A 25,191-nucleotide genomic window follows, 5' to 3' on the forward strand; every position below is an offset into this window, starting at 1 on the left:
GGCGGAGAGTGGAGTTGAGGATTATTATTATCTGATCAGTCATGATCCCATTGAATGGCAGAGCAGAATTTGATGGCCAAATGGTTTACTTCTGCTTCAATGTGTTATAGTAATTGATAAAACTGATTAAAGATTGTTAGGTCCAGGATACTACCCTGAAGAATGCTTGCAGAGATATCCTGGTGCTGAGATGACTAACCTCCAATAATCACAACTAAGTGCTAGCTATAATTCTAACCAATGGAGATCTTTGCTTTCTGATTCCCATTGACTTCAATTTTGCTAGTCCTCCTTGCAATCATTGAAAGGTTACAACACAGAAAGAGGCCACTTGGTCCATCGTGTTTGCGCCAGCTGAAAAATGAGCCACCCAGTCTAATCTCATTTGCTAGCATTAGTTCAGTTCTGTCATCCTGTAAGTTATGGCGCTTCAGGTGCCATTTAAAAGAGTTTAGGGTTTCTGCCTTTACTACCATTTCAGGCAGAGAGTTTCAGATCCCTGCAATCCTATGGGCGCAAAAAGGTTTTCATATGTCCCTCTCATCCTTCTACCAATCATTTTAAATCAATGCCCCTTGGTCACTGACATCTCTGCTAAAATAAATAGGCCTTTCCAATCCATTCAATCAGGCCCCTCACAATTTTGTACATCTCAATTAATTCTCTCCTCAGCTTCCTTTGTTCCAAAGAGAAAACCCGAGCTACTATTTTCCAGTCCTGGCAACATAGACAATAGTAGCAGCAGGAGGCCGTTTGGCCCTTCAAGCCTGTTTCGCCATTCGTTATGATTATGGCTTGTGGAAGGGAAGTTAATGAGTTACCAATTTAGAAGCATGCTGGGAATATTGACTATATTTTAACACTGCTTTTGAGCGAAAATAAGTAGGTCAAGTAATGTAAACTAAATACTGCTTAGTATTTGTACTCGGCCTTATATAACTTATTAAGATAATAAGTTGTTCTTCTGAAGGACAACAAAATGCGTACTCAAATTGCTTTTAAACCAAGGGCAAAACATTCATCTTTCCTCTTGCGTATGTTCCCAAGCTTTATCTCTTTAAAGTTATTTATTTCACACCATGAATATAATGGTTTTCGACTGCCTAATTCAGAGTGCAGTGCACTAGCTTTTGCAGCTGGAACACTCGCTCTCCACAAGTACATTTGTGTCAATAAATTTCCTTAAATCGAGCCTCGAGGAATTTGTCTTTATTATGATTTCCACGACATGGCTGATCAACCAACTCAATAGCCGAAGTGCCATATCTAACTGCTTCTTGAAAACATACAATGTTTTGCCCTAAACTACTTCCTGTGGTAATGAATTCCACAGGCTCATCACTCTCTGGGTGAAGAAATTTCACCTCACCTCTGTCCTAAATGGTTTACACTGTTTCCTCTGACTGTGATTCCTGGTTCTGGACAGACCCAACACGGGAATATCCTTCCTGCATGTACCCTGCCTAGTTCTGTTAGAATTTTATAGGTTTCAAATCCCCCTTCATTCTTCTGAACTCCAGCGAATACAATCCTAACCGATTCAATTACTTATACGTATGTCAGTCCTGCCACACCAGGACATTCAGTTTCCATCCCTGGTCAACCTGCAGCTGTGACTCCGTAATTCTGACTACTGTATATCATACCCGTTTATGTCTATTTGCGTGACTAATTCATCCGCTTTATTTTGAATGTTCCATGTGTTAAGGCACAAAGCCTTTAAGTTTGTCTTTTTAACATGTCTCGCTCCCAATATTTTTAACTATAGCTCTGTTTGAATGTGGCACTTGGTGGTGGTCCTTCCTCACCCAGGAATCTCACACTATCTCGTCAGCCACATATTCTCGTAAATTTCCTCCATACTCCCTCTGGTGCAATTCATGGTGGCAAACTCGGTCAAATGATGGCTTTGTATCAATGGCAGGCACCATCACTTCACCTCTTAAATTTAGCTCTTTGTCCATATTTTGACCAAGGCTATACAAGGTCCGGGGCTCAGTGGATCTGGCAGAATAGAAACTCAATTTCAATGAACAGGTTGTTGCTGAGTAGATGCTGCTTGATAGCACCATTAATAATAGCTTCCAGCACCTTGATGATTAACAGTATGGCAACTGACCAGATTGGGCTTGTTCAGTTTTGTGAGCAGAACATACCAGGGAAAATTTCCAAATTTACGTGCGGATGCCAGTGGCTGGGCGCAAGTGCCTAACTTCCTGACGCTCTAGTTTTCCACTAAAAACAAAAGCCAGAAGTGTGATGGATTATTTAATAAGGACACGGGGAGTCCACACCGTGTAAAATATGAACAAAGTTTTATTTACTCAAACAAATATATACCCGGTAGATCCCGACAGGGTTCCTCTCTGGCCCGTGCCTTACTGGCCAACCTTGTATACGTCGGATAATTGAGATACCCCACTCCTAGCAGGGGAACTCACTCCGCAAGGTGCACAGGGAAGACTAATATTCCCACCCTGGAGGTTCTGTGCGGGATATTACTTCCCCCACCCCGCCCAAAATCCGAAGATTCCCTCAACGAGCGATGAGGCCAGGATGGAGGGGCAGGCGGAGGATATTGGAGTCTCTTCAGCTCTGGCAAGTCCTCATGGAGCTGATGTGCCAGATCAGTCGGCGTATATCTCGCTGGTGAACACAGTCAGTGGCAGGAACAATGTGACGGACAATCGTCAGGGGGTAGCTGAACTACGGAGTTGACGTCCGAGACCACCGAGGTCTGCGTCTCCATTTCGGAGTCGGGAGATGGAACATTGGGCATGTTGGCGTCACAACAGGCTGGTTCGGAAACAGAACCAGAGGATAGGCCTCTTTTGAGCACTTCATGTGGCAGCAACCTCCGTGAACGAATGTTCCCGGACCCGTTCAATGTTCAACAATCTCAGAGCCAGCAAGCACCAACGTTAAAGTTGCAAACAAACACTGCGTCATTAGCTGCGAAGTGTCAAAGAGACCGACATGCCTCTTGTGGTCTGGGGTCCCAGGTTCAAATCCTGCCGCTGCAGCTGGTGAAACTTGAATTCAATAAAATCTGGAATTCAAAGTCTAGCGATGATAATGTAACCATTGTCAATTGTCATCAAAACCTATCGGGTTGACTAATGTCTTTTAGGGAAGGAAATCTGCCAATCTTGCTTGATCTAGCCTATATGTGACTCCAGACCCACAACCATGTAGTCGACTCTTAACTGCCCCTCGAGGGCAATTAGGAATGGGCAATAAATGCTGACACAGCCAGTGGCGCCCACGTCCCATGAATAAATTTTTTAAAAGTGGGCAATTTCCTTGCATATCTTGGTTGTGGCGCACCTTTGAGCCGATGTCTGGTAGAATCAAATTCCGCCGTGTACAAAACCAACAACCCATCTCAGCCGGGGCTACCCTAGTTACTGCGTTTGGCAATCTTGCCAATCTAACCCCCATTTAACCATCTGCACGGCCCTCTCTGCCAAACCATTCTATGCTGGATGATATGGGGCGTTCCGGATATGGTGAATCCCGTTGCTTTTTACAAAAGCGGCAAATCATTTGCTCGTAAAAGAGACCCTGTTGTCGGTCACGAGTACCACGGGGATTCCCTGGGTGGAAAATAAATGCGCAATCACTCAATGGTGGCCAGGGAAGTGATTGATACCACTTTGTGGGCCTACAGCCACTTTGATTAGGTGTTCACTAGTTCAGGAAACAGCAAATCCAGGAAGGGATTTCTCGTTGTGGACATATTGGATAGCTCAGTGGTTAGCACTGTTGCTTTACAGCACCAGGGTCCCAGGTTCGATTCCCAGCTTGGGTCACTGTCTGTGTGGAGTCTGAACATTCTCCCCATGTCTACGTGGGTTTCTTCCGGGTGCTCTGGTTTCCTCCCACAAGTCTCGACAGACGTGCTGTTATGTAATCTGGACATTCTGAATTCTGCCTTGGTCTACCCGAACAAGTACGGTAGTGTGGCGATTAGGGACTTTTCGCAGTAACTTGATTGCAGTGTTCATATAAGCCTATTTGTGACAATAATAAAGATTATTATTATTTACCCATGGCCACAGACAGCATCTGGAAGGTGCGGCCGTCGCTCAACCGATGGGACAGAACTGCCCCAATGCCATATAATGATGCATCACACATGACATTCAAAAGAGTCAAAATGTATCAACACCCCCAAAGAGGACAACCGCAGCTTCACGTTTTTAAATGGCGCGTCATGGGCCTGGCCCCATGGCCATAGCTGGCGCTTCTTCAAGACCAAGTGGAGGGGGGCCAGCGCTGTTGTCAAATTTGGAATAAATTGTGCATTGTATCATAGAATCATAAAATTTACAGAGCAGAAGGAGGCTAGTCATCCCATAGAATCAATACCGGCCACTGAAAGAGCACCTTACCTAAGGTCACACCCAATCCCTGCAATCCAGCAACCCCACCTAATGTTTGGACACTACTGGGAAATTTAGCGTGACCAATCCACCTAACCCGCACACCTTTGGACTATTGGAGTAAACCGGAGCACCCGGAGGAAGCCCGTGCAGACACAGGGAGAACATGCGGGCTTCGCACAGTGATTCAAGCCGGGAATCGAACCTGGGTTCCTGATGCTGTGAAGCAACAGTGCTAACCACTGTGCTACCTTGCCGCCTGAATTAACTAATCCAAGAAAAGAACAAAGCTCTGTCGTGTCACACAGAGCAGGGGCCATTTTGATTGCCCGTACCGTCTCAGCGACTGGGTGTGGGCTGTCTCGATCCATCCAATAGCGCAAATATACCACTTCTTCGCGTGAGTCATACTATTGAGTCATTCTGCTGTATTAGAGGCCAAACAGGCCACCATGTCAGCTGAAAACAAAGTTGCACCCCTCGCTTGATGAGATCAAAAGTGCTCTATGCCACCACAGAAACGACCACTCCCTTATTCAGCACCATTTGGAACATTTAACGATTCACTTGCATCGGAACATGACAAAGGGCCACACGAGGCGCTGTTGAATGGTTCAACTGCATTTCAGCCTCATCCTCTGCTTCTTTTGGATCATCCAGATTCAGGGCCCTGCATCGGGGCTGAGGCCTACTGCGAAAAGGGTGCCTGGAGTGCTGACACTCCTGCCTGTGGGTACACCTGGACTTCTGTCCACATGTCGCACAGGGGCCGGAATTTCCTTCAGCCGAGTCTGGTGACGTCGGCCAGAAGCCGGAGTCACAGCATCGTTGGTCTGGACCGCAGGCATACCACATGAGGGCCTACACCTCAAGACGTTCACCTCCATCCCTTGTATCTCTTAGATGCTACGTTCTGCATTATCTTGTGTCAGCGAGAAACGTTAGGGAGACGGTGTTCAAAATCTTTTTCTAAGTTTCCATATTATTGATACTTCAGAGCAAACAATTGCAGAGCATATCGGAAAAAAACGTTCTGTAATCACAAACTTCGGCTATCTTCTGTAGCCCAGCTACGAACTCGGTGACAAACTCACCAGTGGACCTCTCCAGTGTATTAAACCAATATCTTTGAACGATTATTAACAGGGTTGGGTTAAAGTGTTGCACCACTAGTGTCACCAGCTGGTCAAATCTTTGCATATCCAGCAATGTGAGACTCCGGATCACCACGAATGTATGGGTCCGCAGGCTGTCAACAGAATGGCCGTCTGGCGCTCATTCTCTGTAATCCTGTTGGCCCAGAAGAAATAATGCATTGGTTCCAGTCTTCAACACTGGCGTCAAATTCATCTAATCACCCAAACAGAGGCATGGTGAATCAACGAAACTCAAATCTGAGTCCAGAAAATTGGGGAGGTGGCTCAGCTGAGTAGGTTGCAGGGTCGACAGCAAACCAGTTTACTCCTCGACGCTAGTTTAATAAGGACACGGGGAGTCCACATCAAGTAAAATATGAACAAAGTTTTTATTGACACAAAACAAATATATATACTGCCCAGTAGATCCTGATCAGATTTCTCTCTGGTCGGTGCCATACTGGCCAACTTTGTATCGGGTAATTGAGATACCCAGCCCAAGGTGGGGGGGGGGGGGGGGTGGTTTGTGCCCCTCAAGGAGCACGGCGAAAAAACCCCAAAGAAAAGTACAGCACAGGAACAGGCCCTTCGGCCCTCCAAGCCTGTGCAGAGCATGCTGCCCGTCTCACCTAAAATCTTCCACACTTCTGGGGTCCGTATCTCTCTATTCCCATCCTATTCATATATTTAGCAATATGCCCATTAAACGTTACTATCGATCCTGTTTCCACCACCGGCAGTGAGTTCCAGCATCCGCTACCCTCTGTGTAAAAAAAAAAACAACTTCCTTCGCATACCTCCTCTAGACTTTGCTGCTCACACTTTAAACCAATGTCCCCATGTAATTGACTCTTCTACAATGGGAAAAAGCTTCTGACTATCCACTCTGATCACCTTTCCCCAATGCTTCAGTACTGAAATATCTTACACATATCCCACTTCATTCCCCAGAAGTAGATCGAAATTGCATCCTGCCTTGTTGGACGAGAAACACTGATCAAAAAAGTTCTCTTACACACATTTAAGGAATTCAACCTGCACGTTACTCTAGCTTTTTACTATCCCAGTCTATAGTAGGATAAGACCCCATTGATCAGTACTGACTAATTCTTGCAACATTTTATAATTTTCCTGCAAATGTACTCCTCCACTGACTTCCCACCGTTCTACCTATGGTATACACCCAATAATGTAATAGCTCCTCCATTATTACTTAATTCTAGTCAAATAAACTGTCATCATCTCTACGTAATCCCTCTGTGCTATTGCTGTTTCGTCGGTCAGTACTGCCAATCCATTGGTTTTCCTTCCCTATTTTTCATGAATACCATTCAGCCAGGAATATTAAGTTCCTGATTATCCCCTTATTTGAGCCACTCTGTTTTTGCCATTCCATTAGAGTCTCATGTGACAACTTCTGCCAGCCGCCATCAACCTTATTTATCACGCTCAGTGTATTTACATACCTGCTCTCCAACCCCATCTGAGAGGGGAAAATGCAAAGTGATCTATTTCCAAACAATGTTTTTATTCCAATACTATTTGCCCCCCTCAGTCTCCGTGTTTCTTGTTTCTCCTCTGGAATGCCCTCATTTCTGGACAAGTTAGTTTAAACCTCCCCCACAGTACTTGTTACCCTTCTCGTGACAGCATTGGTGCAATCTCAGCTGAGGTAAACCTCAAACAGGTCCTACCTTTGCCCTGGAACTTGTCCCAAAACATCAGGGTTCTGAAGTCTTTCCTCCTGCACTTCCTGAAAGGTGACCTCCAGGAAATGTCAGCATTTCATACACCCTCAGTTGTTCCTCCAGCTACAAAATCCTGTGTTTGGTTTTGAGCAGCATGGACACCCACGATTTGTGAAGTATTCTGGGTCTCCGGCATGGCACCCAAATTGCAGGGCTCTGCTGCTTCAAAAAATTCACACGATTTGAATTATTTGCTCAGATTTCGGTCTTTACTGCCCCTTAGTTTAAAGAACAATTAATCTCCACACACTGCAGGAATGGTGTAGGAGGGAGGGCTTCAGGTATTTGGATAATTGGAGCGCATTCTGGGGCAGGTGGGACCTGTACAAGCAGGACGGGGCACCAATATCCTGGGGGAAAGGTTTTCTAGTACTCTTCGGGAGGGTTTAAACTAATTTGGCAGGGGAATGGGAACCGGATTTGTAGTCCAGCAACTAAGGAAGCCGATATTCAGGACGCCAAAGCACGTAGTGATGCAGTGGGGAAGGTAACACTGACAAAGGAGAGTACTTGCAGTCAAGGAGATGGGTTGAAGTGTGTATACTTTAATGCAAGAAGCATCAGGAATAAGGTGGGTGAACTTAAGGCATGGATCGGTACTTGGGACTACGATGTGGTGGCCATCACGGAAACTTGGATAGAAGAGGGGCAGAAATGGTTGTTGGAGGTCCCTGGTTATAGATGTTTCAACAAGATGGGCAGCATGGTAGCATGGTGGTTAGCATAAATGCTTCACAGCTCCAGGGTCCCAGGTTCGAGGGCAGCATGGTAGCACGGTGGTTAGCATAAATGCTTCACAGCTCCAGGGTCCCAGGATTGATTCCCGGCTGGGTCACTGTCTGTGCGGAGTCTGCACGTCCTCCCCGTGTCTGCGTGGGTTTCCTCCGGGTGCTCCGGTTTCCTCCCACAGTCCAAAGATGTGCGGGTTAGGTGGATTGGCCATGCTAAATTGCCCGTAGTGTCCTAAAAAGTAAGGTTAAGGGGGGGGGGGGGGGGGGATTTGTTGGGTTACGGGTATAGGGTGGATACGTGGGTTTGAGTAGGGTGATCATGGCTCGGCACAACATCGAGGGCCGAAGGGCCTGTTCTGTGCTGTACTGTTCTATGTTCTATTAGGGAGGATGGTAAAAGAGGTGGAGGGGTGGCATTGTTAATTAGAGATAGTATAACAGCTGCAGAAAGGAAGTTCGAGAGGGATCTGCCTACTGAGGTAATATGGGTTGAAGTCAGAAATAGGAAAGGAACAGTCACCTTGTTGGGAGTTTTCTATAGGCCCCCCAACAGCAGCAGAGATGTGGAGGAACAGATTGGGAAACAGATTTTGGCAAGGTGCAGAAGTCACAGGGTAGTAGTCATGGGTGACTTCAACTTCCCAAACATTGAGTGGAAACTCTTTAGATCAAATAGTTTGGATGGGGTAGTGTTTGTGCAGTGTGTCCAGGAAGCTTTCCTAACACAGTATGTAGATTGTCCGACCAGAGGGGAGGCCATATTGGATTTAGTACTTGCTAATGAACCAGGGCAGGTGATAGATTTGTTAGTGGGGGAGTATTTTGGAGGTAGTGACCACAATTCTGTGACTTTCACTTTAGTTATGGAGAGGGATAGGTGCGTGCAACAGGGCAAGGTTTACAATTGGGGGAAGGGTAAATACAATGCTGTCAGACAAGAATTGAAGTGCAGAAGTTGGGAACATAGGCTGTCAGGGAAGGACACAAGTGAAATGTGGAACTTGTTCAAGGAACAGGTACTGCGTGTGTTTGATATGTATGTCCCTGTCAGGCAGGGAAGAGATGGTCGAGTGAGGGAACCATGGTTGACAAGAGAGGTTGAATGTCTTGTTAAGAGGAAGAAGGAGACTTATGTAAGGCTGAAGAAACAAGGTTCAGATAGGGCGCTGGAGGGATACAAGATAGCCAGGAGGGAACTGAAGAAAGGGATTAGGAGAGCTAAGAGAGGGCATGAAAAATCTTTGACGGGTAGGATCAAGGAAAACCCCAAGGCCTTTTACACATATGTGAGAAATATGAGAATGACTAGAGCGAGGGTAGGTCCGATCAAGGACAGTAGCGGGAGATTGTGTATTGAGTCTGAAGAAATAGGAGAGGTCTTGAACAAGTATTTTTCTTCAGTATTTACAAACGAGAGGGGCCATATTGTTGGAGAGGATAGTGTGAAACAGACTGATAAGCTCGAGGAGATACTTGTCAGGAAGGAAGATGTGTTGCGCGTTTTGAAAAACTTGAGGATAGACAAGTCCCCCGGGCCTGACGGAATATATCCAAGGATTCTATGGGAAGCAAGAAATGAAATTGCAGAGCCGTTGGCAATGATCTTTTCGTCCTCGCTGTCAACAGGGGTGGTACCAGAGGATTGGAGAGTGGCGAATGTCGTGCCCCTGTTCAAAAAAGGGAATAGGGATAACCCTGGGAATTACAGGCCAGTTAGTCTTACTTCGGTGGTAGGCAAAGTAATGGAAAGGGTACTGAGGGATAGGATTTCTGAGCATCTGGAAAGACACTGCTTGATTAGGGATAGTCAGCACGGATTTGCGAGGGGTAGGTCTTGCCTTACAAGTCTTATTGACTTCTTTGAGGAGGTGACCAAGCATGTGGATGAAGGTAAAGCAGTGGATGTAGTGTACATGGATTTTAGTAAGGCATTTGATAAGGTTCCCCATTGTAGGCTTGTGCAGAAAGTAAGGAGGCATGGGATAGTGGGAAATTTGGCCAGTTGGATAACAAACTGGCTAACCGATAGAAGACAGAGAGTGGTGGTGGATGGCAAATATTCAGCCTGGAGCCCAGTTATCAGTGGCGTACCGCAGGGATCAGTTCTGGGTCCTCTGCTGTTTGTGATTTTCATTAACGACTTGGATGAGGGAGTTGAAGGGTGGGTCAGTAAATTTGAAGATGACACGAAGATTGGTGGAGTTGTGGATAGTGAGGAGGGCTGTTGTCGGCTTCAAAGAGACATAGATAGGATGCAGAGCTGGGCTGAGAAGTGGCAGATGGAGTTTAACCCTGACAAGTGTGAGGTTGTCCATTTTGGAAGGACAAATATGAATACGGAATACAGGTTTAACGGTAGGGTTCTTGGCAATGTGGAGGAGCAGAGAGAACTTGGGGTCTATGTTCATAGATCTTTGAAAGTTGCCACTCAAGTGGATAGAGCTGTGAAGAAGGCCTATGGTGTGCTAGCGTTCATTAGCAGAGGGATTGAATTTAAGAGCCGTGAGGTGATGATGCAGCTGTACAAAACCTTGGTCAGGCCACATTTGGAGAACTGTGTGCAGTTCTGGTCGCCTCATTTTAGGAAGGATGTGGAAGCTTTGGAAAAGTTGCAAAGGAGATTTACCAGGATGTTGCCTGGAATGGAGAGTAGGTCATACGAGGAAAGGTTGAGGGTGCTAGGCCTTTTCTCATTAGAACGGAGAAGGATGAGGGGCGACTTGATAGAGGTTTATAAGATGATCAGGGGAATAGATAGAGTAGACAATCCAAGACTTTTCCCCCGGGTGGAACACACCATTACAAGGGGACATAAATTTAAGATAAATGGTGGAAGATATAGAGGGGATGTCAGAGGTAGGTTCTTTACCCAGAGAGTAGTGGGGGCATGGAATGCACTGCCTGTGGAAGTAGTTGAGCCGGAAACGTTAGGGACCTTCAAGCGGCTATTGAATAGGTACATAGATTAGGGTAGAATAATGGAGTGTAGATTAACTTCTTCTTAAGGGCATCACGGTAGCATTGCGGATAGCACAATTGCTTCACAGTTCCAGGGTCCCAAGTTCGATTTCGACTTGGGTCACTGTCTGTGTGGAGTCTGAACATCCTCCCCGTGTGTGCGTGGGTTTCCTCCGGGTATTCCGGTTTCCTCCCACAGTCCAAAGATGTGCAGGTTGGGTGGGTTGGCCATGAAAAATTGCCCTTAGTGTCCAAAATTCTATGATTAACCTAGGACAAAAGTTCGGCACAACATCGTGGGCCGAAGGGCCTGTTCTGTGCTGGATTTCTCTATCTATCTCTACCCCACAATTAATTCCACTCTTACAAGTTCTAGTAGTCTTTTTTTAGCAGATACTGTCAGGTATATGGGCATGCAAATCTGTGTACTTAGCAAAATCTTTCAACTAAACACCTTTTTAGAAACACCCTTATTAAACTTCGTGAATCAACAAACAGGCACAAGATGTGGAATTTATGAGGTGGGTGCTAGGTAATATCCCAGACTTCGAGTCACAAAACTTGATTATGGGAGGAGATTTTAATAGTCATTGATCCGGAATTGGACCAGTCAAAATCCAAAACAGGGAGGATGCCTGCCGTGGCAAAGGAATTGAAGGGATAGCTGGAACAAATGGGGGGAGTAAACCCATGCCAAGGGCAAAAGAGTTTTCTTTTTTCTCCCATGTCCACAAGGTATACTCTCACATTGACCTTTTTGTTGAGTAGGGTACTAATACTGGGGGTGGTGGATACTGAGTACTCAGCAATCGCAGTGTCGGATCATGCCCTACATTGGGTCGATCTACGGGTTAGTGTGGAGAGAGGACAATGCCCGCTGTGGAGGATCTAGTGGAAGGTCTGGGAGCCCCAATTGAGATTGAGGAAATAATCGAGGGGCTGGAGGGCATGCAGTCGGGCAAGGCCCCAGGGCTGGACGGTTACCCGGTGAATTTCTATAAGACGTTTTCAGAGATATTGAGCCCACTGCTGATGAGGACATTTAATGAAGCACAAGAGAAGGCAGTCAGGCCAAGTTCTCTGCTTAATGTGGACGTCAAACTGCTGGCTAAGATACTGGCCACAAGGATAGAGGATTGTGTCCTGGGGGTGATAGGGGAAGACCAGACAGGATTTGTAAAGGGCGGGCAACTTAAGGCCAATGTTCGAAGGCTGTTAAATGTTATTATGATGCCGTCGGAAGGAAGGGAGGTGGAGGTGGTGGTAGTGATGAATGCGGAGAAGGCTTTTGATCAGATGGAGTGGGATTACCTGTGGGAGGCGCTGGGAAAATTTGGGTTTGGTGAGGGCTTCATTGACTGGGTGCGGTTCCTCTATCATGCACCAGTAACGAGTGTGCATACGAACCGGCTGAGGTCGGGGTATTTTAAACTACACCGAGGGACGAGGCAAGGGTGCCCCCATTCCCCGCTACTGTTTGCTCTGGCCATAGAGCCACAGGCTACGGCGTTAAGAGCCTCTAGAACTGGAAGGGCTGGTTCGGGGTGGCGGGGGAGCACCTGGTCTTGCTTTATGCAGATTACCTGCTCTTGTATATTTCAGACCCGTTGGAGGGGATGGGGGAAGTTATGCGAATCCTGGGGGAATTTGGCAATTTTTTGGGGGTATAAATTGAATATGGAGAATAACGAGATGTTTGCGATCCAGGCAAGAGGGCAGGAGAAGAGACTGGGAGAGCTGCTCCTTAGAATGGGAGGAAAGAGCTTTCGATATTTGGGAATCCAGGTGGCCCGGGAGTTGGAAGCACTGCACAGGTTAAACCTATCCTGGCTTGTGGTACAAATGAAAGGGGACTTTAAGAGATGGGACATGCTCCCGCTATCATTGGCGGGGAGGGTACAGACTGTGAAAATGACGGTCCTCCCCAGATTTCTGTTTGTCTTTCAGTGCCTCCCCATCTTCATCCCAAGGGCCTTTTTCAAGCGGGTGAATGGGGTTATTTTGGGCTATGTGTGGGTGGGTAAAACCCGGCGAGTGAAAAATGTGTGGCTGGAGCGCAGTGTGGGGAGGATGGGTTGGCGCAGCCGAACGTCTGCAACTATTACTGGGCGGAAGTGGGTAGAAGGGGAGGGGTCGGTATGGGAGTGGATGGAGGCGGTGTCATGTAAAGACACCAGTTTGGGAGCATTGATAACGGCACCTCTTCCGTTCTCACCGGCCTGATACTCCACAAGTCCGATGGTGGTGGCGACTTTGAGAATCTGGGGGCAGTGGAGGAGGTATAAGAGAGTGGCGGGAGCATCGGTTTGGACCCCGATTTATAATAATCATCGGTTTGTACCAGGTTGGCTGGATGGTGGGTTCCAAAGATGGCAAAGGGCAGGAATTAGAAGGATGGGGGAATCTATTTATAGACGGGTGCTTTCCCAGCTTGAAAGCCGTGGAGGATAAATTTGAATTGCCAGCAGGGAATGGGTTTCGGCATTTGCAGGTGCGAGACTGCTTGAGAAGGCAGGTTCCTGCCTTCCCGCCGCTGCCGCCACGGGGGATACAGGACAAAGTAGTCTCCAGTACCTGGGTGGGAGAGGGGAAGGTATCAGATATTGGGGTGGTGGGGGGGAGGGGCAGATTGTTGTTTTATGGTTGGGGTGTGTGAAGATTGGGATGGGGTGGAAATGTTTATTATACCATGTTTATGTCATTGTTATTATTATAAAAACTTACAAATACCCAAATAAGAATATTTTTTAAAAAACCAACCAGACACAATAATTAATGCTGAGTCAGGTATCCATTTAATAGCTGTTGCACTTCACCACTAACTTGCAGTATTAAGTTTTAAAGTAAGAAAATTGGGTAAATTTTGAGTTGATGCATGATTTACTAGTGAATTTCGACTTTAACCATTGTTTAGCAGTTTTGTAAGAAATATTCTCCTCAGATCCCAGTTCTACCTTCAGTGACCTCTCCGAATTGCTTGTCCAACATGCAATATTGGAGGTGCAGAAATCTGCACCACCTAAATATTGGGAAAACTGAAGCCTTTGGTTCCTGTATAAACTTTTATACCTAGCCATTAGCCCTATCCTTGGCAACTGCCTGAATTGAGACAAACTTGGGCTGAATTTATCCACTGGAGTGATGTACGTCCACCAGGACAAATGGGAGCTGACTCCACACTGGCAGGTGGTTGGACCATGGGCAACATTTTACAGGCATTAGCTAATTAACAGACAATCTTTAGAGGTAGCCACTGTTGATCCTGCAGGATGAAGGGGAGGGTGCTACCATGTTAAAGTGCTCTTGAAGCAAGGTAAGTGTTTTCTTTAACCCTGCCAGGACAGGCTCACAGCTTCTCATGCCCGATCTCAGCAATGTTTTTGGAGGCTGCCGGTCTTCTCACTCAACGGTGGACCTTCCTGACGTTGGCAAAATACTGGCAGAGATGGAATTAAGTGGGCTTTTAATTTGCGTAATTGGACAGGCATGCCACTGGAGTTTCAGCTGGTGCCAAAATTCCATGGCGGTGGGAAGATGTGTCCCTCTCGTCCCAATATCTTCTGCCTCCATTTACCAGTCCATCTCCACGGAGTAGACAAAATCCAGCCCTTGATGTTATATTTGCCATCAAGAAATCATTCATCCATGACATCTCTAAGACCGATCTCTATCTAGGTAACATCATCCTTCCCTCGTCTCACCTGCTGCTAAAACCGTCATCCATGTCTTTGTTACTTCTAACACACTCCTGGCTGGCCTGCCACGCTTTTACCCTCTGTAGACTTCAGGTCATCAAAAATTGCTACTTATGCTCTTACTTGTATCAAATCCCATTCGCCCATCAGTCTGGTGCTCGTGGATCTACATTGGCTCCCTGGTTGAGCAATGCCTTGATTTGTAAGAATTCTCATCTTTCTTTTCAAATACCTCCCTGAACACACCTTTTCTTATCTTTTAACTTCCTCTTGTTTTAGAATCCTCTCGAGTTATCTTGGTTTCTTGAGCACACCTGATTGATTATTTTGATTTATTGTCGCGTGTACCGAGGTACAATGAAAAGTATTGTTCTGCGTACAGTCCAGACAGATTGTACTATACATCTAAAAACATAGGATATACATAAATACACAATATAAATACATGGGCACAGGAATCGGGTGAAGCATACTGAGTGTAGTACCACTCAGTAGAGAAGATGCGTGGAGAGATCAGTTCAGTCCGTTAGAGGGTCATTAGGGAGTCTGGTAACAGCAGGGAAGAAGATGTTTTTGAATCCCTGTTAGTGCGTTTTCTCAGACTTTTGTATCTCCTGCCCGATGGAAGAAGTCGGAACAGTGAATACCCTGATTGGGAGGGGCCTATGATAATGCTGCCTTTGATCATGCTTTTCCAAGGTAGCGGGAGGTGTAGACCGAGTCAATGGACGGGAGGTGGGTTCACGTGACGGATTGGGCTGTATTCACGACTCTCTCTAGTTTCTTACGGTCTTGGGCCGAGCAGTTTCCATATCAGGCTGTGATGCAACCAGTTAGGATGCTTTCTATGGTATATTATTTGCTACACCATTATTGGCTATACTTTATGCTGCCAAAGGTCTAAATTCTGGAATTCCCTCCCTAAACCCCTGCCTTTTTATTTCTCTTTCCTCTTTTAAAACCTACCTTGAACAACATTTTGCTGAATTTTGTTTGCTAATGCTCCTCAGGACATTTTACTATGTTAAAGGTGCAACAAATATAAAAGTTGTTGTTGAAAGGCCAATACCTAATTCGCTGCAAAACTGTTGGCTCAACATTCAATTTTGTTTGAGGTACAATTCTGTTTGCAGTTGCATGTATTTGTTACCGACTGAGCGAAGATGCTGCTGTTGGTAACCATGTTTTAGTTCACTCAAGCTGTTAATTAGTAAAGCTGAAGTGCTTGTGTTTTAAAAAAATGTATTTTGTGCCATGTTTCAAAGACAATGGACAGCACAAAAATTGGATATTAAAATGAAACACATGTGCACACATGGGACGTTGAAGGAAAGGATGCATTAGCAGAGGGATATGTAGCCAACAAGTACAATAGTGTTCTCTGCAGTCAGGCAGGGTGCCCACTACCCACAATGAACGCATGACATTCAGTAACTGCTGCCAGACCAAAGAAGCAGAAAATTATGCAGGTGGTTTTCATCAGTTACCACATATTGGATAGCATCTTGGGTCAGTGTCACATGGTTATCAGCCGCAGAAGATTTCTGATCACACCTTAGAGAATTTGTCAGGGCCACATTAGACCCCAGTTCAATGCATGGCATTGGAGTCTAGCATTAGTCCAAATGTTAGCAAAACCTCTGATCCTTCAGAAAAATCTCATCAATTGATTATAACATGATATGCAGGATTAGCATTACATACTTTTGTTTGTTTTCTGAAAAAAGATAATGCTTGAATGACTGCGACCAGAAATGACACATCACATTTTCCGTATAATATCTACTCTCCCCAATGTGCGATATTCTATATTAGTGTATTATGATAACTTTAAAGTCTATAACTTCAGCAATTCCATAAATATACAACTTGAGCAGGAACTTCTGTTACAGTTAGACAACCATATAATTTATACATTCATAAGATGTGGCCCATTTGGCCCATCGAATCTGCTCCATCATTTGATCATGGCTGATCTCATCCTGGCTTTAACTCCACTGTCCTGCCCATTCTCCATAACCCATCAACACATTACCTATTAAACATGTGTCTAACTCCTCCTTAAATTTACTCACTGTCCCAGAATCCACTGCATTCTGGGGGAGCGACTTCCACAAATTCACAACCCTTTCCTCAACTCTGTTTTAAATTTGCTACCTCTTATCCTAAGACTGTGTCCTCTCTTTCTAGAATGCCCTACAAGTGGAAGCATCCGCTCATTCCTACTTTATCCATACCTTTTATCATCTTGTATACTTCAATTAAACCCCCCCCATTCTTCTAAACTTATGAGATTTTAGGCCTAAACTGTTCAATCTCTCGTCATATGACAAACCCCTCATCTCTGGAATCAACCCCGCGAACCTCCTCTGAACTGCCTCCATTGCCAGTACATCTTTCCTCAAATATGGGAACCAAAACTGCACAAAACTCCAGGTGTGGTCTCATCAATGCCTTCTATAGTTGCATATGATATTTGAAATATTGTTCAGTCACCTATTAAATATGCCAACAATGTTTACATACTAATTTACAGCTATAGATTAAAATTTATGTATCTTCTGCCAATATTCTGTGAAATTGTTTTAAATCTTTGAATACCATTATTCTTTGATCATACATAATGACCACAATCTAAGGCTCAAAATAAATAATGTAAGCTTTTTGGATCAGACATTGTTTATTGCTCAAGTGCATTATCAGTTATGGTATATTCTGAGTTGATTTTCTCTTTGTTAAAATTAAAGGTGTTTCATCTGTTTCTTTAGTGGATTAAATGTTGGTTAACACATTGTAATACATTTATACAGACCTGAAGGGTCCCGAGTTTATCCTAGCCTGTGCTGAGATGGATAATAATTTAAAACAAAACCTTTATTAATGTCCCAAGTAAGCTTAGATTAACACTGCAATGAAGTTACTGTGAAAATCCCCTAGTCGCCACACACCGGCACCTGTTCAGGTACAATGAGGAAGAATTCAGAATGTCCAATTCACCTAACAGAACGTCTTTCGGGACTCGTGGGAGGAAACCAGAGCGCCAAAGAAAGTCCACGCAGGCACAAGGTGAACATGCAGACTCCGTACAGACAGTCACCCAAGCCGGGAATCGAACCTGGGACCCTCCCGCTATAAAGCAACAGTGCTAACCACTGTACTGCCGTGCTGCCAATCTCAGCAAGAACAGTGGTAGGGATGTTATGTTTGTCCTTGGCTGCTTAGATTAATTAGGAAAGGGAACTTTTACCATGTGCCTGATCACTAATCAGAGCTCTTATTGCACTTGCATGTTTGTGGTCTTGGTGTGACAATAGAATCAGGTTTACACGTGAATAGCCTGCTTGAACCCACTATCCAAAATCACAGGTGAAGAATGGGCATTCACGCAATGTAATAAAAGGTTACTGGTGCATATGAAATCATGTCTACCTGGAGTCAAAGCGTGCCTTCATATAGGATCTTCCACATTCTCAGCATCTGAAGGCACTTGACAGCAAAATAATTGCTTTTGAAGTATAGTTACTGTTACTGTAAAAACGTACAGAACAGAAGGGTTGAAAACTTGTAGAATTGGGGGAAAATGTCACTATATCTTATACTCACTAAACCTTATCTTATTTGTGTTTGAACATATGGTGTGATATAAATATGCCAAAAGATATTTTATCATGATAAGAATGACAGTGACTCTTCTGACTCTGAAAAGAGATCTCATTTTCACAGTGTTAGTTTAAATATGGAATAAAAATATTCTGGTTTTGCGGTAATGGACATTTAAATTGTGAAGAGGTTTTCAATTGTCGCTAAACCTGCTGACTTTAGGCTGAGAAAAATATGGCAGTTTTAGTATTAAACGGAATGATATTTCTCTTGGTTTGCATTTCAAGTCGCAAGTTTTTAACCAGCAGCACCGATTGTTAGATACAAGGCCTTATGAGTAGAATGGTAGGACAAACATTGCACCAATCCTTCTCACACAGCATGACTTCACTCTTGGATGGATTATCAAGTGTGCTTGGGGGGCAGAGAGCATAAGAGAGAACAACAGAAGCCACATCAATCTAGAAGATGCCTTTGCGCATCTACTAATATTCTCTCTATGAATGTGTAGCAGGTGTTGTGCCCCCCAATAATTTCCAGCACATGGTGCCTGTGGTTTGACCCACAGTAGCAAAGGTAACATTGTAATTTTATATAATAAAATCATTAAAAAGATTTTGTTCCAGTAATTCTATGATGATAGGAATGATTACTGCTATTTATCTAGAATGTAAACTTGATAAATTTGCCTTTTGTTGAGGTGATCCCTATCTTCTGTGGTTTAAATTATGCTCAGTGATCACATTTGCAGCTTTTGAGTCGTAAACGTGGCTGCTGATATTATTTCCAATTAGCATCTTCAGTAGGTGGCCAGTATTTGGAATAAACAAGCAGACAATTGAACTGGTTCTTTCAGATACACATCAGGAGACGTGAGAATGTGGGACATAAGCACCTGGGACAGCAGTGCCTTGAATCTGGAAACGTCACGCAGCTCTGCAGAACTTGGACCACGGCCACACGTCTCTTTTGTGAGGATAAATAGCACCATAGCAGTGGCGGCTTACAAGGGCGGTGAGTACCAAAAACACCACCACAGGGCTGTTCAACAATTAACAGCAGCAGCTGCTGCAGACATTTACTGTGAGGTTTAGAAAGGAACACTTCTGGCCAATAATCTAAATGCATTAGTGGGCAGCACAAACAAATTACCATTAATGTTGCTATTATGTCGTCCTAAAAATGTAATGCCAGGATTTCAGTTCCAGTATATTGTAATGGGGAAAGGAGCATTTTGGTTGTGGCTTGAGGATGTGAACCTCGTTCAGGATACCTTTCAAAAAGCAACAAATCAACACACCTGAAAAGATCAAATTGAACAGCAAAATGCTTTGGGGAAATTGGTGGAAATTTTTCTCGTGGCGTGGCATGGGTTTTACTATTTGACCATTTTATTGAGATTTAAAATGTAATTTTCACCCCATATTTTGATTGTTAAATAATGTAAATAGGATGCAAAATAACGTTCCAAAAGAGAAGCATAAGTAAAGCTTATATTCATCTTTGATTATATTGTTTTTCAATAATTAATAGATTCACAATTATAAAATGCACGAACACTTGGGACTGGTTAAAACCATCTGAAGAAGACCGTAGTCAAGGCTTCACCATCCCTTTCAGACAAGGAACACTGGTTCAATTATCTACACCTTTTCTTGCATTGCCATTTTGTACATTGTTCTCAGTTACTTTCAAAATGTTCTCAGCAAGATAAAAAGAAATTGTAAGATTGTCCCATCGTGATCGCTGTTGTGACGCACTAGTGATTGAAAGCTTATCAACACTTTCTGGTTAACCTAACACTGAGGATGGTTGCTTGAGTGAGGTACCAGAGGATCACCAGAATCATTCGCCTTCAGGAGAAATGGAAAAGGATAGAAAGGAAAACCCCAGTTGGAAACTTTGCTGTCATCAATTAATTTTATTACTTTACTACAAAATTGTCACCAGTAACGTTTAGAAACCTTTTGCATTCAAAAATGCAGTAAATAATCAATTGAAGCAATGTGATAAAATACTGATGACAAGTTGAGAACTAGCCAGCAGGATGAAGATTTGAAACGTTTTGATTATATTATAATGGCAGCAAGCATTGTAAATATAATTTCATTTCTAATTAATTTAATTTGCTGAAGCTACATTCATTACTGACAAATAGTCAACTGCTTTATGTTTTTAAGCACATTCTTTCTAAATAATGTCTATTTTTATTCATTGATGGGATGAGGGTGCCACTGGGATAGCCAGCATTTATTACCTCACTCTAAATGTGTATAAGCCCCCTGATCACAAAAAAAATATTCAAACGGAAGTCAGGTTCATTTGAAGGAAGCACCTTCTGAAAGTCTACATTATATTTTCTCAGTGTTACAAATACAGATGGAACTGATGGTCATAATTATTTAACACACTTTATTTCACAACAACTCCACTCTATTGCAATGAACCGTTCAAATTGAGGTAGAAAATAGATGTACTTGGTCTCTAATTTAATACCACGTTAGAAAAGAAATAATTTGCATTTGTATAGAGCCTTTTTACACCCCAAGGATTGCTGAAAGCACCATCAGAAGCAACTGATTAGTTTTGAAGTATAGTCACTACTCACTGTTTTACATAATTTACAACCTATTTGTAGCAGAGAAACAGACTATTCAGTCATACATGGATTTATGCTCTGTATGAGCTTCTTCCCACCCTTGTTCACTTAACTCCATCAACATATCGTACTATTCTTTTCTCCCTTGCTTTCATCTAGCTTCCTCTTTGAATCATCTCTAATGGTTCCCTCAACTATTCCTTATGGTAACATGATCCACATTCTAACCACACTGGGTTAAAGAAGTCTCTCTTGAATTCCCTATTGAATTTATTAGTGACTAGCTTATATCCTATGGCCACTCGTTCTGGTTGCACCTGAAAACGGAAACAACTTCTCTACATCTCCCCAATCAAACAAGTTAATTGTCTTTTAGACCTTAATCAGCCATTGCTTTTCTGGAGCCCCAACCTATTCAATGTTTCTTGATTTAACTCAATGTTAGTATAATTCTAGTGAATCATTTTTGCAATTTCGCCAGTCCTTCTATATCTTCTTATACAGATTATGCAGATTAGTTCTGTTCACGATACAATTGTGTCATCTAACCAAGGTTCAATATACATTGAACATAATTTTCCACTTATCAATTCTATCCCTCTAGAAATGAATCCTCGTGCTTTGTTTTTTTTATGGCCTTATTCGCCCACATTACTTGTTTTGTGATTTGTGTATCTGTACTTGCCAATCCTTTTATTTAGGCCCTTATTTCCTCTACTATAATGTACCATCTCACACTCATTATTTTCCAATTCCATGTCCATCTGCACATTTATTCATCTTTTCCTATCCTATATGATTCCCCACTGTATTAACTACACTCATCTAATTTGGTGTTGCTTATAAATTTTGAAATTGCACTTCCAATTCCCAAGTTCAAATCATTTAATTTCATTCATTATTCATTCATAAGATGTGAGCACTTCTGTCAAGGTCAGCATTTGTTGCCCACTCATAATTGCCCTTAAGAAAGTAATGGTAAATCTTCTTGAACTGCTGCGGTAAATTGTCAACAACAATAGTTCAAGCACTAATTCCTGTGCAGTCCCACTTCCTGCATGAGGAACTACCTTTTATACCTACTCTGCTTTCTGGATGTAATCAGCTTGTTATACATTCTTTCTTCTCCACATGCTGTAATCTTAGTCATGAGTCTAGAATAGGGTATGTTACCTAAGGTCTCCTGAAAAGCCAAATACAATACATCTGATGTATTTTTCATGTTTGCCTTTTCTATAATAATAATATTATATTATTATTGTTACTTATTCGACGAATTCAGTAAAGTATGACGTTGCCTTTTGAAATCTGTGTTGATAATTCTTTGTTTTCAGATTTTAGATACCTTTTAATTTTTTTTGAGTAAGGTTTCCGTTATCCTATCCTTCCCACCACCAATGACAAGCTAATACACCTATTGTTCCCTGAGCTTGTTCTGTCTTTACTCTCTAGCAGTCCTCTGGCACTAATCAATTTTCTAATAAATATTTATGTATATGTAATAGCGCCTTAGCTATAGCTTCCCTAATTTCCTTCAATGTGTGCTGAGACAAACACTGCAGTTAAGTACACCACTCATTACAGCATGCCAATTCAAAAATGTTCATCTGATCATAATCTTTTTGTCAACATTAACCAATCCTCAACCCATCCCTTTCACCAATGCTGGCTTTGCTTAATCATACTATGATATTTTAAGAGACCTCATCACATTCCTAATAATAGATTCTGATATTGTTCTTACTACTGATTAATTTACCCATAATTTGTTGCTTTCTCTCTTCCTTCTTTCTTAAAAAGTGGGATTTAGTTTTCTACCTTTCAATCCTTGTGAATTGTTCTAGAATCAAAGTAATTCTGAAAGATCAAAACCAATGCATCCACTGTTTCCAAAGCTACACCTTTTAAAACTCTGGGATGCAGATCAACAAGTCCAGGGGATTCATTGTCATTTGGTCCCATCAGTTTCTCCAATATTATTTTACTTGTTCTGATTTCTTGAATGTTCTCATTCTTGTTAGATTCTTGATTCCTCATTATTTCTACTGTGAAGCCAGATCATAGAATCATAAAATCCCTAAAGTGCAGAAGGAGGCCATTCAACCTATTGAGTCACCCCTGACCCTTTGAATGACCACACTACCTAGGCCCAATCCCCCGTCCTATTCCTGCAATCCCACTCTGAGAGGAAATTTAGCATGGCCAATCCACCTAACTTGCACATCTTTGGACTGTGGGAGGAAACCGGAGCACCCGAGGGAACCCACGCAGACACGGGTGAATGTGCAAACATCATACAGTTACACAAGGTTGGAATCGAACCTGAGTCCTTGGTGCTGTGAGTCAGCAGTACTAACCACTCTGCCACCGTGCTGCCAAAGCATTTATTTAATGAATCAAGATCCTTGGACAAACCTCAGGATGTGGGGGAGATCCAGTTAGGGACCAATAGCATTTTGTTAAAGTCGATAAAGGTTGAGATTCAAGATCCCTGCTTTTGGAATAAAGCCATAATTTCATGGGTTTTGAACAAAAACGACAAACTTTGCTATACATTTCAGAAAGATAAAACAAATTACGATATATATCATGTACCAGGTAACTTTGAGGCATGTGAATGAACAGACTAACAATGGTTGAACACACCACAGTACAGAGTAAATGACAGATGCAACAGAGTTCATGAATTTTTCAAGAACTCACCCAGACATTAATACACAACAAGTCAAACAATCTTGTTGAAGTACAGTCCACAAGGAATTCCCAACTACACCTTCGAGTAACTCCGTTCTCTCCAAACGTTGCTCCCACTCAAACAGCTTTAACAATGGCTCAATTCACAAGGTTTCAATTTCGCCATGAGATTCCTTCTCCCTGGATTCCCGAGTCCACTCTGCAATAGCTTACAAGGACACTTTCAAATTCAAGGCTGTGCCAAGTAGAACACCACTGCTCCAAAGGGACACGTTTGCCCCAACAGCACATGGTTAGTCTGCGGCTCTTTCTATTTCTTTGCTCCCTTCTTTTAACTTAATGGAACCTATTCCTGTCCTAGTGCCTGTGACATTCCTGATTTGCAGACTGCCTCACCTGGCTGCCTCACGAAGAGCTGTTGACTGACAACTAATGTCTGGATTAGATCTGGTGACTAATCCAAACACTCCAAGTGGATCCCACCCTTGTTACTAGCTGGGAACCAGTGTAACAGTCATTGGAACAACCTGTATCTTAAATGTTACAATCTTCACAGAGTGCTAATTTTGCACCCAGGGACATACTTAATTGAATGTATGTATTACGGGCCAGGTTTTAGAGAACCCCAAAGTGTATCATGGAGTTCACCTGACCCACAACTTTTAATAGATTTTGGTTATGGGGAGCACAAGGGCCCACTCTACAGGTGTGATGCAACAGAGAGCTAAAGTACTTTTAAAACAAAAAAATGTTTATTATACAGATTTAAATTTTCTACTGAGAGCAGTTATCACTTTTAAATTAACAAGTGATCTGAAGAAATTATTTTCATGCAGAGAGATCAAAATTACACCTTGCTTGGCTGGATACAGCTCCAACTCTGAAAACGAAACTAAACACACACTCTAGCTGCCAGCTCAAAAACGAAAGTAAAAGCAGACAGACAGCTGAGCTCCACCCACACTCTGACATCACTGCAGCTATTTGATGAACACCCATTTCTTAAAGGTACATCCACTGCAGCTATTTGATAAATACTCATTTCTTAAAGGTACTCTCATATGACACAAGTCACTGCCATTTCCTTATTGCGATAATAGGACTTTGGACTTTCTTGGTGGCAGAGGTCGTAAGGGAGGGAGCTTTTTGAAAAATGAAATGAAAATGAAATGAAAAATGAAATGAAATGAAAATCGCTTATTGTCACGAGTAGGCTTCAAATGAAGTTACTGTGAAAAGCCCCTAGTCGCCACATTCCGGCGCCTATTCGGGGAGGCTGTTACGGGAATCGAACCGTGCTGCTGGCCTGCTTGGTCTGCTTTCAAAGCCAGCGATTTAGCCCTGTGCTAAACAGCCCCTTTTTCCAATATGACCTCAGTAAGTTGCCACAGTACGTCCAATAGATCATACATAATTGCAGCCATAATGCACCAGTGTACTGTGTAATATTGCATGCTTGCCTCAGTTTGAAAAAATGAATCCAATGTTATCATGTTAGAGAAAGGGAGTTTGTTTCGTGAGAACGGTAATAAGAATCTTAAAACACCAGTCCAATGGATGGTCGGTCTCTGAATTTGGAACTTGCTGATTAGCAGCACTCTCCTATTCAGTAACAAGCAAATTAATAGATGGTAGTATCATCTAA

At 43.2% G+C, this 25,191-nt stretch overlaps 1 protein-coding gene across 3 annotated transcripts in view; it reads left to right on the forward strand.

The window, feature by feature from the left end:
- Window positions 1-25,191, forward strand: part of fbxw8 (F-box and WD repeat domain containing 8) — a 275,082-nt gene that overhangs the window by 73,250 nt on the left and 176,641 nt on the right. For all 3 annotated transcript variants that reach the window (XR_005459979.1, XM_038790971.1, XM_038790982.1), the window contains exon 5: window positions 19,110-19,267. Coding sequence is in view for 2 of the 3 variants with exons in the window: in XM_038790971.1 (XP_038646899.1) it covers window positions 19,110-19,267 (158 nt within the window). In the remaining variant the exon portion in view is untranslated. The remainder of the gene's footprint in view (window positions 1-19,109; window positions 19,268-25,191) is intronic.

This window comes from Scyliorhinus canicula, chromosome 1 (genome assembly GCF_902713615.1).
Source record: "Scyliorhinus canicula chromosome 1, sScyCan1.1, whole genome shotgun sequence".
In the NCBI taxonomy this organism is placed as follows: Eukaryota; Metazoa; Chordata; class Chondrichthyes; order Carcharhiniformes; family Scyliorhinidae; genus Scyliorhinus; species Scyliorhinus canicula.